General features: G+C 39.5%; 4 protein-coding genes across 10 annotated transcripts; 2 read left to right on the forward strand and 2 right to left on the reverse strand.

The window, feature by feature from the left end:
- Positions 1 to 213: 213 nt before the first annotated feature.
- LOC115048753 (rab5 GDP/GTP exchange factor-like) lies at positions 214 to 6,533 on the forward strand. Its single transcript, XM_029510484.1, has 9 exons — positions 214 to 539; positions 2,089 to 2,275; positions 2,742 to 2,869; positions 3,581 to 3,732; positions 3,817 to 3,886; positions 3,982 to 4,117; positions 4,800 to 4,894; positions 5,162 to 5,418; positions 5,519 to 6,533. The coding sequence occupies exons 2-9, from the start codon at positions 2,118 to 2,120 to the stop codon at positions 5,933 to 5,935; spliced, it is 1,413 nt and encodes a 470-aa protein (XP_029366344.1). The 5' UTR covers positions 214 to 539; positions 2,089 to 2,117; the 3' UTR covers positions 5,936 to 6,533.
- Positions 6,534 to 6,865: 332 nt separating this feature from the next.
- On the forward strand, positions 6,866 to 10,510 carry psmd9 (proteasome 26S subunit, non-ATPase 9). 2 transcript variants are annotated; one of them, XM_029510085.1, is made up of 6 exons: positions 6,866 to 7,000; positions 7,125 to 7,224; positions 7,807 to 8,000; positions 8,136 to 8,237; positions 8,475 to 8,563; positions 8,726 to 10,413. In XM_029510085.1, the coding sequence occupies exons 1-6, from the start codon at positions 6,884 to 6,886 to the stop codon at positions 8,751 to 8,753; spliced, it is 630 nt and encodes a 209-aa protein (XP_029365945.1). In that variant the 5' UTR covers positions 6,866 to 6,883; the 3' UTR covers positions 8,754 to 10,413. The 2 variants fall into 2 exon arrangements, with proteins under 2 accessions (XP_029365945.1, XP_029365946.1); XM_029510086.1 differs by lacking the exons at positions 7,125 to 7,224; positions 7,807 to 8,000 and having other exon boundaries at positions 6,869 to 7,000; positions 8,726 to 10,510.
- On the reverse strand, positions 9,262 to 14,605 carry gtf2h3 (general transcription factor IIH, polypeptide 3). 4 transcript variants are annotated; one of them, XM_029510082.1, is made up of 15 exons: positions 14,510 to 14,604; positions 14,367 to 14,401; positions 12,442 to 12,468; positions 12,276 to 12,355; positions 12,083 to 12,189; positions 11,745 to 11,887; positions 11,490 to 11,552; positions 11,074 to 11,103; positions 10,950 to 10,978; positions 10,802 to 10,876; positions 10,651 to 10,704; positions 10,307 to 10,375; positions 10,038 to 10,173; positions 9,896 to 9,932; positions 9,262 to 9,759 (listed from the first exon to the last, which is right to left on the reverse strand). In XM_029510082.1, exons 3-15 carry the CDS (start codon positions 12,449 to 12,451, stop codon positions 9,690 to 9,692), a joined length of 903 nt encoding a protein of 300 aa, XP_029365942.1. In that variant the 5' UTR covers positions 12,452 to 12,468; positions 14,367 to 14,401; positions 14,510 to 14,604; the 3' UTR covers positions 9,262 to 9,689. The 4 variants fall into 4 exon arrangements, with proteins under 4 accessions (XP_029365942.1, XP_029365943.1, XP_029365941.1 ...); XM_029510083.1 differs by lacking the exon at positions 12,442 to 12,468 and having other exon boundaries at positions 14,510 to 14,605; XM_029510081.1 differs by lacking the exons at positions 14,367 to 14,401; positions 14,510 to 14,604 and having other exon boundaries at positions 12,442 to 12,697.
- Positions 13,627 to 15,367, reverse strand: LOC115048542 (Rieske domain-containing protein-like). Of its 3 annotated transcripts, none has more exons than XM_029510089.1 (4): positions 15,203 to 15,365; positions 14,510 to 14,711; positions 14,367 to 14,401; positions 13,627 to 14,134 (listed from the first exon to the last, which is right to left on the reverse strand). In XM_029510089.1, exons 2-4 carry the CDS (start codon positions 14,676 to 14,678, stop codon positions 13,844 to 13,846), a joined length of 495 nt encoding a protein of 164 aa, XP_029365949.1. In that variant the 5' UTR covers positions 14,679 to 14,711; positions 15,203 to 15,365; the 3' UTR covers positions 13,627 to 13,843. The 3 variants fall into 3 exon arrangements, with proteins under 3 accessions (XP_029365949.1, XP_029365948.1, XP_029365947.1); XM_029510087.1 differs by having other exon boundaries at positions 13,629 to 14,134; positions 15,101 to 15,367; XM_029510088.1 differs by having other exon boundaries at positions 13,628 to 14,134; positions 14,510 to 15,367.
- Positions 15,368 to 15,771: the final 404 nt, after the last annotated feature.

Below are 15,771 nucleotides of genomic sequence, written 5' to 3' on the forward strand. Positions count from 1 at the left end.
TTCCGGTAGGCGCATTCAAAATACAACTACCGAAGTCGGCCTAAGTGAGGACACTCGCCATACAAAAGGGCGTTTGACCGGCTACGAATGAAGCAAACGCAATTCCAACTCGTTTATGTTGACTCGTACGAGTGATTTTTGTGTTACTGAAGCGGTGAATTGGTGCACATGTTAGTGATACTCTTACTTTGAAAGGTGAGTACCGTGTCGACGCCTAGCTTGACGTTTTAAGTTTTATTTTGGACACAGTCTTTATTGTAACCATTTGTTGTTGTTGTTGTTGTTGTTTCTTCAACGAGCTGGGAGCTGCAACACGCTGTTTTATCGTGAATTTCAGCAGCCACCGTGCCTCGGCCGTCCCTCTCAGTGTCTCGTTTGTGGAGCTCTGAAGGATAACTGTAGTCCGGGGTTTGAGATGGCTCAGACGCCATAAAGTCGGAGGGGAGGCGGCTGATTGTGCTTGTTTCTCCGGCGGACGGGTGAGGACACGGCCGATGTTAGTGTTTCATCTCTGTGTGCGTTTGCTTTGTCACCGGCAGGTGAGTCGAATGAGTTGAACAGGTGGTTGAAACCTACTGTCGGCTTTAGCTCCTGGATGCTAGCTAACATTAGCCAGACGTCAGCTGACGGTGAGGGGGAAAAAAGGTTTTATTCTGCTCTTTAATACTTTAATACTGACTCTCATGCGAGGCCCAGCTAAAGAGTTTGGGCTGAGTCACTATAACGCTGTGAAAAAATCCCCAGCTGACAGAAAACCCCCTTTACCTGGTCACATACAAAGATCCCAGCATGATTGAATCGATTACAGAAGTCTGTCATTCTTGAGAGCTAGTTAATGAGAATTCTTCAATTGAAGTTAATGAATATAAAGTCGATGTTAAGGAGCAAACGAACATTTTCAGGCCGTTTTATGAAACTAGTTTTAGATTTCATAACAGCACCGTCAGTGTTACATCTCAAACTCAACTGGGAAATCTATGTCCTACACACAGGAAAATGCTTCTTTTTAGACCGGATTTCACTAGCTTTGACAAGGCAGGTGATTATATACATTAGGACTTTTGCATATATTCCCAATTGCTAGTTTGTTAGATTTAACTTGAAAAAAGGAGTCTATTTTAATATTCCCTTCATGACAGTTGTGTTCAGCGAGGTGTTGTTGACTGTGGGGTTCAGTTGATCTACTGAGGTGTTCCTCTTATTTACCCTCTAAAATATAAATTGAGAAGAAAATAATAGAAACTGTGAAGTATGTGAAGTAATACATAATCTGTTTGAACCCAATTCAAAATGCTTTAATAGTCTGAATGAAAGTGGATTTTATTTCAGGACTGCAACATATAACTGTGTAGTGGTTAGCGCTGCTCTTCTCAAAAAGAAGGTTGCGGGTTTGATTCCCGGGCCTGGGGCCTTTCTGTGTGGAGTTTGTATGTTCTCCCCGTGCCTGCGTGGGTTTCCTCCCACCGTCCAAAAACATGTATATATAGGTTAAGTTAACTCTAAATTGTCCGTAGGTCTGAGTGAGAGTGTGAGTGGTTGTTGGTCTCTGTCTGTCTCTGTGTGTTGGCCCTGTGATGGACTGGTGACATGTCCAGGGTGACCCCGGCCTCACCCAGTGTGAGCTGGGATTGGCTCCATCATCCCCCGGAGCGGAGCGGATAAGTGGCAGAAGATGAATGAATGCCTTTACCTCGGTGTAACTAACTAATGTGTCACATGAGTGATATAAACCGTGGGGTTTTATGAGATTCGGAGAAAAGTCAGTGGAGATCCCGTGTTTAGGCGGCCCACATGCTTGATCTGCCTCATTAGTGCTTTGAACGTGATATTACCAGAATGTAAGGAAAAAAAAGATTGTCTTCGAGAGCAGTGGCTGATGCATATTCCATTTTTCTGTATTACAACATTGTCTCCCATTGTTGAATGTCCATACCAAGTTAAAATGCCAGAGGTTATTTGCTAGTTTGTTTTTTGTTTTTTTTAATAGATATGTAATCTATCACTAAGCTAGTGAAACTTAAAATCTCTGCTTTCACCCAAACTGGGTGCCCCAACAGTAAATTGAAACACTTTTTTTCTCACTTACAGGTGGGAGTAGTATATGAGTGAGCTCTACAATGTGGACGGATAAGCAAAGGGGAATCAGAGTTTCTAAGGAGGAGCTTCTCTGCAAGAATGCCTGTGGGTATTATGGAAACCCTGCATGGCAAGGCTTCTGCTCTAAGTGCTGGAGAGAAAGAGCACGTTCAGCTGAAGCCCCGAGACAGGACACAAGGTAAAAACCTAATTTAGCAACTTCACAGGCACAAAGACTTCAGGCTCATGGTGCCATTGCGTGACTTTATTTTTGTCACTGTTAAAAACAAGCAACAGAGAAACTTGTGGACTAGCACCAGGCTACATCCCAGAATTATTCATCTCCAATTCTGCCTCTCTTGCCCTCACCCTCAGATCTACTGACAAATCACAGGTTTGTATTCCACAGACACAGTTTGAAACAGAGGTGACAGAACTTTTTTTTTGGTCCCAAACTGTGGAATAGTTTGCCTCAAAATGTCAGATCATCACCCTCTATTGATGCATTCAAAGCCGAGACAAATGATCGTAAAGTTGCTATTAATGCACTCATATGTAATACAAATATAACAAATTTTTGATGTAATTGTCATCTTGGGGCAACTAAAATGCTTTTGGCTAAACTGAGTTAAGGTTTGGATCTTTAAAAATGTTGTTCCTCATAGGCCAAGAAATGATGGAACACCTCCCACTTTCTCCAAATTTGAGGAGAAGAAAAACATTGAGAAAAGTCATCGCATTAACACAATGAGGAGACTCTTCTGGGGCACCCCATCACCTCCAAAACGGCAAGGTATCCCTGCTTGTTTTGTTTCATTTTGCACCATCAAGTTCATGTCTGGTAGTATTCCCTCAGGGTAAAAATTCGTCTAGTAAGTGTTTTATCACATGTAGCTCAGGGTCCAGTTGCACTGCCTGAGGATCAAGAGGAGCATAAAAAATTATGAAAAGCCTGATTGACAAAATAACAAAGAGACTTGGCTACAGGAAGAAGACAAGTGTCAAGTTTAATGGTCCGAACTAGAGTTTGGTGGTATATAAACTCTGAAAGCTATTTTCATATTATTAGAAATGATCACAAGGCAGTGCTTTAAATTTTACTGGTCTTTCTGCATTCCATTTGTCACCCATTGTCTTGTAATGGCGTGACTAAGAAAATGAGACTGTCACGACAAATGGCTGAAATGAGTTTGCTCTCTAGTGTGGTTGGCTCACCCTTTATAGAAATGGTAAAGAGTTGAGTGAAGAGGGAAGGTGAAGCCCCTCCACTGGCATTTTCATGGGCATATTAAACTGGTTGAAGGACAGAGCAGACATGGAACATACTAAAAAGGCCAAAACCAAGTGTGTTGACTAGCTAATTTATTTAATGTTTTTAAGTTTTTAAGTTTTACCTACAGGGCTGTTACCCTGTAGGTACTTCTTCCTGGCTCCTGGCTCCATATGTCATTTAAAACATGCATATTTATTCATCTTGACTGGCATACTCTTTTCATCTCTCTAGAGTCTTCTGAAAGCCAAAGAAATGCACTAAAAGCGTACCAGAGCCTTGAGCCTGGGGATTTCACTGGCTTCCTAAAAATACTGAAGAGCCCTTCCTCTCAGCGCATGCAGTCCCAATGTACAGCTTTTATGAAAACAATGGAGGCTTACCATGTAATTATTGATTAACATTATACTTTTTTTTCTCTTGTCATTGGCATTGCTCATCTTATCATTACTTCTCATCACCTTTTACAGGAACTGCCAGTACAGAAGCAGTCGGATCACGTGCAGGACTTTTATCAGTCTTTTGCTGAACATTTTAGCAGTCAGTACACATCAGTTCAACAGCTTTTGAATTTGTCATTCTGAAATCGCTCTATTAAAATACATTTCTGAGGAGTCGTTGTTTTTTGTTATCAGGTTTTACTGAAGCTCAGGCCACTCAGATAATGGAGCATGTAGAGAAGCTGGTAATGACACGGTTGCATAAATGGGTTTTCTGCCATGACAGCTGTGATGATGAACAGAAGGACCTGGCCCTTCAGAGAAGAATACGGTAACCCATACATACATATCACTTGTGTTGTATTTGATCAACTGATCTAAATTGAAATCATTGGTGATTTTTACAATACAATAGAAGAAACATATTTGAGAATCACTTCTGGTAATCTTTAAAATGTCTACTAGTACCTGACAATAAATTGGTCCTGTTAAAATGTAGGTTCCTGTATTTTACAGCCCTCGTGATGTTCACTTTTCCTGATTGCGTTATTCCTGTAAAGATAGTCTGTCACTCGCTGCAGGTTTTGCACAGTAATGATAAATTTGTCATTTGCTTTTTCATGTACTGCTGCCACTTTTTGACCGCAGAATGGTAGAAGCTGAGTTTAACAACAGCTTGTCAAACATATTTTAACTGGAGTTGATTGCTAGTCAAAGTTCCTCAGTGTGCATTTGCAAAACTCAATGGGACTGGGCCACACGCATGAAAATGGCAAACTCTAGATATATTGGCTGGTAGGTATGCTCACTCCCAGGGACAGTGACACGATAAAGTGAAAAAGACATCAGATCCTTCATGAGACACAACACTGTTCCAACGTCAGATGTAAGGGGAGATATCACTTCTACTCCACTATCTTTTTCAAAATTAAGTCTATTTTAGCTTTAACTGGGCAACCGCTGCACACCACTCCCAAAGACAACTGTTGAACACTTCTGTCTTTACTTTTCAGATCCTTGAACTGGGTTGCTCCACAGATGCTTGGCGTACCTTTTCCTGAGAAACAGACAACAGTCACAAGCGACCCCTTTCTGTCTGCTATTACGGGTGATTCACAACTTTGAGTACTTTTTATTTCATTTTACACTTTTGGACATGTGCTTTTTGTTTTTGGTTGGAAAGTTAGACAATAACTTCTGTATCAATCTCAAATGTGTTTATTAAATATATAAAAATTCTATGAAACCCACTGAGGCCTAGTTTTCCTTTGCTTTCTACAGTCTTTTTGCCAAGCCAGCTAAGGATAACATTTACACATGTGAGGAATGGTATGAAATCTTTTTTTTTTTTCTTTTTTCTTTTTTCCTCCAACAGCCATAATTGAAATGGATGCCAAACGAGCTCCACAAGACAAACTTGCCTGTGTGTCCAAATGCAGTCAGCATGTCTTCGAGGTGCTTTCCAACTCAAACAGTGTGCCTGCTAATGCTGATGATTTCCTAACTGGGCTGATATATGTGGTACTGAAGGCCAATCCACCCCGCCTACACTCCAACATGCAATATGTGATTCGGTTTGGTCTTCCTCACAGTCTCATGGCAGGAGAGAGTGGCTACTATTTCACAAATTTGGTAAGTTAAGTGCAAAATTATTTCCTCCATCATACACCCCAGGATGCTGCGTAACAAGCCAGTTGATGACTCATGCCTGTGACCTTGACCTGTATTTTAGTCTTGTGCTGTGGCCTTCATTGAAAAGCTGGATGGTACTGCACTGAACCTGAGTCCAGAAGAGTTTGAAGGCTACATGCTCCATCAGCATCCTCCCTCTGCAGCAAAGAAGAGGCAGCAGTTAGCCAGTGACACACAGCACCTGTTAGAAGAGCTAAAAGACAGACAAGAGAGGCTGGACCAGGGGATGGACACTCTCAACACACAGCTACAGAAGTGGGTGACAGAAGTTCATTCACAACTGGATGAGGCAACAGCACAGTTTGCTCTGGTACAGAAGAAGATCACAGCTCAGCCTGAGATCTCACAGGTTTTCTCATCCTCATCTGGTGAAGCATCACCACAAGAGGATAGCAAAGATCAGCTGTTATTGGTTCTTGCAGATCAACATGCTGGTCCAAAGGATTCAGACTGTTAGGGATACTAAAAAAAATAAATTTATAAAATTTATTTATCATCACTAACTTATGTAGGATGCAGAACACTGCCATGTTTGCACAGGTTTCAACAGGAAGCTGAAATTTATAGATGAAGTTGTACATGAAGGAAACTTTGCAATAGCTACTACAAAGCACACAGGTGTTTTTAAATGACTGTCTGAGAATGAAGACCATTAAAATACATGTCAGTGTCAATTAACAGGTGTGATCTGAAGGAATATATAAGATCTCAGGGGACACAGCACTTAGAGGTATCACCGACACTTGAGGGTGATTTATTATTCTGTTTATTTTTTTCCCTTGTTGAGTACACCAATGTGCCTATATGTAAACCGCTGTGAAACTAAAATATGTGCTATTGGAGAATGGTCAGGTGTATTAGGATCAAGCATATTTTTCAGAGCTTTCTTACTTTTATGAAAACCTTGCCTTCACTTTTTGTTCAAAGATGAAAAAAGAAATGCAAAACACATCCTCTGTATGTAACTGTTTAAAAGTAACTGAATAAATATGATGGGTTTGTCTTTTGATTAATGATTGTTTTCAATAATTAAATTAAAGCTGATGCCGAAAAAATTACTTGGTTTTGTGTTGTAGTAGTCAGACTTTAGAGTTTGTAGCTTCAAGACATCACATTATCACGTGTGTAATAGGTAGCTTGCCCAAGTGAAGAATGTGAGAATAGATGTTCAGTGCTGTCTTGAATCCCGTAGTTGAACTTTTGATAGTGGAAAAAATATCTATTTATAGATAGTCATATCATCTTAGACCTACTTTTTTAAGTGAAACTTCCTTATTTTATTTCAAGGGTGAAACGTTACTATGAGTTCATCACTATAATTGACCACTTGGGGCAGTAAACCTTGAACCAGTCAGGGACGTACAGGAAATAAGGAGTAGAAGAAGAGTCGACCAGAGGCTCAGCCATGAAGATGACGGAGGGAAACTGTTCGGAAGTTACGATGGATGATGTGAAGAACCTCATTAAAAAGAAAGATGACATCGAGGAGCAGATTAAAGCTTATTACGACGTCTTAGAAGACGTAAGTCCGAAAATCAGACAGTTAGGGCAGCACAAAGTGAAACCGGAAGCAGCACTGCTTCGGGTCGTGCTTGTTTGTTTATTTGTTTGTTAACGTGTTGTGTCTCTTCCCCCTGTGTTTACAGCAGGGGGTCGGGGTTGAGGGTCCCCTGGTTGACGCTGAAGGTTTCCCCCGAGCTGATGTTAACTTATACCAGATCCGGCAAGCAAGACACAACATCTCATGTACGGTGCCTGCTATTTCTGCTGTTTTGGGCTTCGCGTGAAGCGGCAAATCAACATGGAGTAGTTGTGATGTTGGACGTGATGAACTGAGAGGGTGTCACCATTACCACAGAACAACGCCAACACTATTGTCTCTGTCCCATCAGCTAACGCGTTTCTGTGGATCAGTGTGTCCCCAACAAATACATGACGCCAAGTACCGCAGTTACAGCACGTTTTGATCCAGTTTTACCTTCCAGTGAATAGAAAAGACATGGTCAGAAAATAACAAAATGGTGGTGATAGTGTGAGGCTAACTTATTTTCATTTGTTCAAATATTATTTCTCTAATTTTTTTGTCACAATGTGAGAAATGTCCATCGGGTTCAAAAGAGATAGTGTTAATGCAAAAAGAAAAGTTTTTACCAGTCAGACGTACAAAAGCCAAAGAGGAGATGAATATTCAAGTTCTACTAATATAAATTGAAATATTTGCTCACCAGAATGTTGGTAAACATCAGAATACTTGTAAATAATATCAATTTTCTTTTCAATCCACAGTCATTTTCCTTTTAAGGGTAATATGTTGACTGTGTCTTCCAGGCTTGCAGAATGATCACAAAGCCATCATGGCGGAGATAGAAGAGGCGCTACACAAGCTGCATGCTCGTGATAAGGCCAAGCGGGCACAGGATGAGGCCGAGGGCCAGGTGGTGGCAATGGAGCAGCAGGTCAGCCTGCCGCTTCCATTTGCACGAGTGGATGCAGTGACACAAGGCTCACCTGCATCTGGAGCGGTGAGTCATATTTTTACTATGTTACTACTACTATGTCATTAATTGTTAGTTGTTTGGGCTAAACCCTGAGGTAAAGAGTCAACAAGTAGATGTTTTGCTCATGTGATTTTGGTAATATGTTTTTTCCTTCCAAAGGGGCTCCGGGTTGGTGATGAAGTTACAGAGTTTGGCTCTGTGAACACAGCAAACTTTCAGAACCTCCAGAATATCGCTGCTGTGGTACAACACAGTGAAGGGGTGAGTGGTAGAAGCTTGTTGGGCAGTGAAACGGATGATATTGTTTATCATTTAGAGTGTTTTTTTTTTAAAGCTGATATTTCCTTTTTAAATAGGTTATGAAATCCTTTAAATTCCAGCAAAAAAATATTATTATTATTTTTTTTTCCTGTTTAGTTAAAATGAGTAAATAGATTATGTTTCGCTGAGCACTTATTGTCTAGAGTGTAAACTGCCATGTCGTATGTCCTCATACAGAAGCCACTGTGGGTCACAGTGATCCGGGAAGGACAGAAAGTTCAGATGAGCTTGACTCCACAGCGATGGTCAGGCAGAGGTCTGCTGGGGTGAGTGTTATGGATGTATGGGCAAAGATTACAAGTCCATAGTCCATCTTTTCCTTCTATTTTTCCTTTCAATGCATGTTATTGGTTAAAAAAAAAACATCTATTAATATGTCTGATTCATGATTTTAAGTGGTTCACATAAGCCTCCTTGTTCTTTTTCAGATGCAATATTGTTCCAATCCAGCGGTGATCATTATCAACCTACCTGCATCTGAATTTGTACATAGAGCAGACATTTCCATCTGTTTAATTTTTCAGTATCTTAATAAAATTTGAAAGTTTTCCCTCATAGGACAACTTTTGGAAACATGAACTAAAATGTTAGTGCCTTTGTTTACCAAATGTTTGTTAAATTAAGATTGTTTTCCTTTCATTGTTTTGATCCCATATTTTTAAACTGGGGTAGTTTTTGAAATATCTTCCAACTACTTCACGTGAAATTCTATTCAGTTCTGAGGAAGGATAGCACCTATTAGATACTGAACAAGGCCAAAGCAAATAGAAATTATTGTGAATATAAATAATCACCAAAATGTCTGCTCCACATTTAAAGATTTTGCTTTTAGTGAACCAGTTTCAAAGCTTAATGCAATTCACTGCACTCCTTAAGTTAAAATGTTTCACATTATGATTGATTGAGCTAAAAAGAACTGAAGAATCTGTAGTGTTAGATTAAACAAGACCATGTGAGAAGAACATAATGCACAATATTTTATTTTATAAAAAAAATTACATTAAAAAATACACAAAGTGGCTTTTCTTTCCAAAGCATGAACTGAATTTGCACATGCGCTTATTAATGTATCTTTACTAAACATCAACTGTTAAAAGTTGTGTACCACTTTTTTATGAATATGAACAATGAGAGACACACATTAGAAATTGTTGAAAAAGTATCAGACCAAACATACAACTGCATGTTTTATGAGGGGAAACAATAATTTCAATCAAGAAATATTTGTCACCGCAAAATGAATTTGAGAAGCAGCCAGAGTGATCAAGTCTTACTTTGAGAACAGCCTCCATGTATGTGTGAGGAGTTAATTTTCGACAACTAAACAAACCTACAAATCTAAACCAAACAAAATGCTATCATCTTGATGTTAAAAAGAGGACTGTCGTATAATCATGTAGGTTGCTTTAGCTTCTTCTTCTTGGGCTTAACCATCTGTGGTAGTTGGATTTTGAAGGCAGTCCTGAAAACAAAAAAATGTTTTGATCAGTCCAAGTGAGAATTTAATTACAATGTATAATTCAAATGTAGTTCTGATTTGTGCTGAGGAAAATTATTTTGCTTCAACATACTGTACAGTAAACAAAAACAAGACTTACTCGCAAGTTGTACAGATGGGGCTGAAGTTACAGAATACTTTGAAGAAGAAAAGAGGAATTTCACAAAAAAAAATTACCAATGTAACAGAGTATCTTTTTGGAATACAGTAAATTTGTTCTTTTAGCTGTGAGCTAAACTTACTTGACAGACAAACTGAGCACACATAGCCAATCTCAATGAGGTTTCGATGGCAGAAACACGCAGCTCTGTAGTCAACGTGTGCTGGTGGTGGCAGTACCAGCTGTGAACGCTGCTCCAAGTCAGGCAGGAACACCCACTGATCAGAGAATATCCAACACCACAAAGTATTATGTTTTTACATTTAAACAAGACAACCCATAATCTTAGAAGTGTGTAAAAACTAAACAACCAAACTAATAAACAAAACAAAAACAGTATTGCTCACTTACTAAAAGGTATTGTCCCAGGGCAACTTTCTGTGGTATCTTGAGATACAGCCCTCCGGTTATATCACAAGCCTACAATGGGTTAAAAAAAAAATGCTGTGTGTCGAGTAAAAAGACAGCACAATACAGTCAAGAGTAAAAATTATCATCACACCAAAGTGGTGTCAGAGACACTTACCACGGACAGCTATGAATAAATCTTGCTTGAATTGTTCTGTGCAAGCTATTTCGAATCAAAGCATGGATAATTCTATATCGTTTGCTACAGTAGATGATCTCATGATGCAGAGTGTTGAGCTATCAAACTGCAATCCTTTCTCATGGCAAGTCTATAAAAGAAAATATACCTGCTGAAGAAGACCCGAGTCTGAGTCCAACACACAGGCATCAATCAGGATGTTCTGTTTCAAAATACATTAAAAAATGTTTTTTAAAAAGACTGAATAAAGGAAAATCATACAGATATGGGTGGAAAGTGAAGAACTATATACATTTCACCTGCTTTTGGGCAGCAAAAATCACATTCATGAAGTTCATGTACTGGCGGGCACAGTCCTCTGCTGCTTTGATCACCTACATCCAGTAAATTAGAGAGTTTACAGTCTGGGGAAAAAAAAGCACTCATGAAATCAGTGTTGGGGCTTACCAATATTCTTGATTTCATCTCTTGTCCAGCTAAAAAACAAACAGAAAATGCCATTATAAGATTGATTAAAAAAAAAAGCAGCATCCAATGAAGAGCACTGTCAAATTTGAGCTTGAAAAAATACCTTCGAGCTCTTTTGAGACTTTGTGAATAACTGAATTTTAAAAGTTCAAGGAAACTATAGAAAACAGCTCAACCATTCTCAACACAGAAAAAGGAGGAAACTAGTCATTTCTTTTTTCTTGACATGCAAAGCAAGGCAACATCATGAGTTTGAAAACTATCTCCATCCTACCAGCACCTAAAATAGTAACACATTTCAATCAAAACAAACAAAATTTCCCAGGTACAACATTAAATAAACGTCACTGAGAAGATCGGAAGCTTACAAGCAACAATAAAAAAAATGACACCAATATATTGCTGTTTTAACACAAACATTAATTCTATCATGTAATGCTGTAATAAACAGGATTGAACTTGTTAAGACATCCAATGCACAAAACTGTATGACTGTTTCTCATTTCATTAAAAGGATACAGCAGAGCGCTTTGGCGAGAGATCCAGCTAGCAGAGTTTCTGTTGAATTCCCCCTCACTTCAGCTACAAACAAATAAGACAGTCATGAATTTTAAGGAGTAACTGATAGTTCACTGATAGTTCACAGATAACAACAAAACACACAAAATGACAACATCAAAGGCAGCAGGAGGAAACGTTCATATTTTCTCGTAACAATAAAAGGTGGGGTCAAAAGGCAGTTGTCTATCCCAGTCACAAGGAGCTTGTACTCACTTTTGGACATGACATTCCTGATCTCTTCTGCAATAAGATTGTTGGCAACTGATAGGAGTTCATATTTTCCATCCCCACTGGAAGAAGCATCATCACCACCATTGTCCGCACCTCTCCAGCTTTTGCTGGGAAACAGGAAGTGACTGAAATAAAATAAGTGAGAGTTCAAACTATTTTTCATACAGTTGGGTAGGATGGATTTCCGAAGAAATGAAATCATTATTAATAACACAACATGCAGGTACTGCAGTACCCGACAGGACAAGCAACTTAAAATTGTAATGAACCATTACAGGTTAGTTAATTTCCCTCCACTGGTAACTATGCTGGGAAGTTACCTGTCTTGACAGTGACTTGCGATGACAGCCAGCTTGTTTGTTCTGGCCATGGCCATATGGGAGTTCCCCACCACCATGACTGCATCCAGACACTTGGACAGGGTGAACTGGACAGACAGGACGAGAGAAGGTGTTGTTCAGACAGTCAGCCATCAGGAGTCAGAGTGAGTAGGGGGTTAAAGGTAGTACCGACCTCTGGCTCACGCTGAGCCTGCTGACCCCACCAGATGGGATTAACATCCACCACGATGACCAGCAGACTTACTTCATCATCTGCACACAATACGCAAACGTTTCAGCAACAAAGCGCAGTATATCCGTGTACAACAATAACAACACAATAACACACAGCCCATTACCTGATGCCATCACAGCTGGTTATCTGTCTGAAGAGACAACAAAGAGAAACAGATTTTTCCAGCAGCTCTATCCTCTGTTAGCGTCCATCTTTGGTTCCAAAATAAACAGAGCATCCCCCTTTTTTTAAATCTTGATAGCGCCACAAAGTACAGATTCATTAAAAACTGTTACATTTATGAACATATGCCAAGTTTAACTCCAGATATTTCCCTGCTCTGCCGACTGCATAGTGTCTACGTCACTAGACTGCGACGGCCCGTCTACTTCTTCTCTGATACACCACGCAGCAGCTGCTGCTGCTGCCACCTGGCGTCTGCTCGGCTCCAAAGCCTAATTTCTACTTCATGGAAACGTTACTGTATTATTTATTTATAATTTCACGGAAATATGATTCTAATTATATATTATATTAACTATCCTTCCTATATCTAAATATTAGCAGCCAATGCTACCCCTGAAATGTCCAGGTTTATAATGTTCAAACTTAAGGTAGCCCTTATACCGCATTTAAATTGTAAAGGTAGTCTTTTGTTTTTTAATTTAGCAGCTAGTGTTGCTGACATTTCATATCATCTCATTATCTGTGATGAGATGAGACGTATCTGTCAGGGTGGTGGTGGGAGATGAAACCAGAGTGCACATATGGGGACACAGAGAGACAACCTTTGATACTCACATTTGGACGATTTAGAGTCTCCAGTTAACCCAATCAACCTAACCGAGCATGTGTTTGGGCTGACCACAGGCCTGAGGATTGAGTCAAAAATCCTCTTGTTGTGAGGCGCTTTTGATACCTTATGATTTAATCTATTAGATCTAGCCTTTTAAAAACTAAAACGTACTAGCTAAAGTTAGTGTTAGTAATAGGTGTAGCTAAAGCTGGCTTTGTAAGAAGAGGATGAAAAATAAGCTCCTGCTTATTTAATGTCCACAGGTTAGTTGTTTAGACTAATATTCTTTACATTTAGAAGATGTAATAACTAGTACTAACTTTACAAGGTAAAAGCCTTAGAAGTTTGGCAGCTAATATCACTGGCTTGAGGATGAGAGACTGTGCCACACCATAATCATGAGATTTGGCAGCCCTGGCTTTCAGTACCATCTACCATCTAACCCTAACCCTTTTTGGTCTGGGATTGGCATTGAGAAAGTAACAACTAAATCTGATCAAGTTATGTACAGGTGTAACTTTTGCTCACACAAAATAATCAGGAATAATTTCTACCAAATGGAAACTTTATTTAAACAAAATGTTCTTTCAAAACATTTTTTATTTCTTACATGAAAGCTTACACAATATCTACAACCTCCTTTTAAGGTTTTTCATGTGATGTAATAAATAAAATCCTAAAACATTCATTGAAGTAGACTGTAAAAATCAACAAATTCTTGAATATCAAGCTATTTCTTGGGCTCTGGATTTGTTGAGGCCTTGTGTGAGACAGCCCTGTATTTCTCAGTCTGGTAGACATCTGACTCAATTTTCTCTGTGGATGTGTTCAGGGTTACATAGACATCCCCGTTGACCTCAGTGACCTTGTGAATCCTCTGTTTGACACCTTTAGAGCGCCAATGAGTTCTCAGGGGTTTGGCTGTAGGATCATCCACAGCTTGGTAAAGCCCTTCCCCTTCTGCTAGTGTGATCTTGTACTTGTGCCACGGACATACAATGCACAGCCGTCCATTGAATTCCTAATGGTGAAGGGGGTGAATTCAAAATTGTAGTAGCAGTTTTATAAAAAGCCATGGTATTAATTGGCAATTTTATATACAAGAAAGCTTGAGCAAAAGAATTGTTATCAACCAACAAAAAGCGATTGTACATATTAAGATAAATGGGTTAAGTATTTACAGTGACTGTGTATCAAATTTTTTTTACATTTTTTGACCCAAAAAGAAGAAGAAAAAAAAAAAGATAACCCACCTCAATGTCTCCATATTGTAATGCACCACCTGAGTCTGACAGGAGAAAGCAAATGTCATATTACACCTGATTCAAAAATATACAGTGAAACTGCAGTTTTGTGTATTTTGTGAACACTAACACTCTTTATACTCTGAGCTTACGGTAGCAACGCATGTCCAGTGCATGAAGCTGCCCGTGGTGGTGTAGAACCAGTACATCTCTGCATCCGTTCACCAGTTTGGTCACGCGTCCTGCCTTGACAATGTCTTCCTTCTTCCCAATGAAGTCTGAGGCAGAGGAAGGTGAAGACGTCTCCTCTTCAGAGGACATGTTGATCACCTCTTACTGCAAGTTTCCTGATTACTGACATTATGGCGTAAAAGCATATTTATGTTTTAGAAAATGAATAATTGTGAAACAGATGGTGTAAATAAAACATGGTACAAACTGTTTATCCCCCCGCCCCCCCCCCCCAAAAAAAGCCTGACTCTGCTTATAGCGTGAAAATAAAATTTGGTTTTTGTCAGCTGTATTTCACCAATAGTCTAGATTTACTCAAACTTTATTGGAATAACACCGAACTGCCTCCGTTTTCACCCCTAAATCCAGCATAACATACATAACATAACATTACATAACTTGAAGCATGTTTTTCATACAGCACAGCCATGGGAGGAAACATTTATACTGTACTTTCTGATTATTTCAACGCCTACATGTGACCGCCCAGTCTGATCATTAGATGAACTCACCTTTGATGCAGCTCTGTCACATCTCTGACCGGTCTGGCAGCACACACACATGCCAATGTATTTTCACGAGATATGACACTTTATCTCGCAGAAGTTACTCACCCATGCGCTCCTGCCTTATCGGACCTTCTACAGCAATCTGGACATACGTCAAGTTCAGAAATACAAACCCAAAGATGCCAGCGCGTCAACAACATTAGCCCCGATAAGTTTAAAAACAAGTAGAAATGTTGTGTGTCACGTCTAAAGACGTCCCCGGTGAAACACGGACTGATGAACGACATTTCCAGGGCTCCTTCCCCTTTGCGACTAAATTGAAATTCTCTTCATTGCGAACAGGGAATAAATAAACACAAGGCAAGCATGTAAAATAAATAATATCCTTCTTATAATACACTCCATGATTACTGTAGGTGTAGAAAAATATTATAGGATTAGACAATGGGTACAGGCTGTTTAAAAATCTAATAAGAATAACGATAACAATTAAATAGTCTCATCATTCTGTTCATGTGGGGTTTATCATTTCCCCACGCAGCACTTAAAGCCAGTAGGACAAATGTCTAATGGGGGTAGTCAGAGAGGGCTTTCTGTCTGAGCAGGCCTGTTGGGGGACGTTAAGCCCTCAGGGGGATTATCTTCGTCTCTTATGCTGACCTGAGCTCTGAAAG

This window comes from Echeneis naucrates, chromosome 9 (assembly GCF_900963305.1).
Source record: "Echeneis naucrates chromosome 9, fEcheNa1.1, whole genome shotgun sequence".
Taxonomy (NCBI): Eukaryota; Metazoa; Chordata; class Actinopteri; order Carangiformes; family Echeneidae; genus Echeneis; species Echeneis naucrates.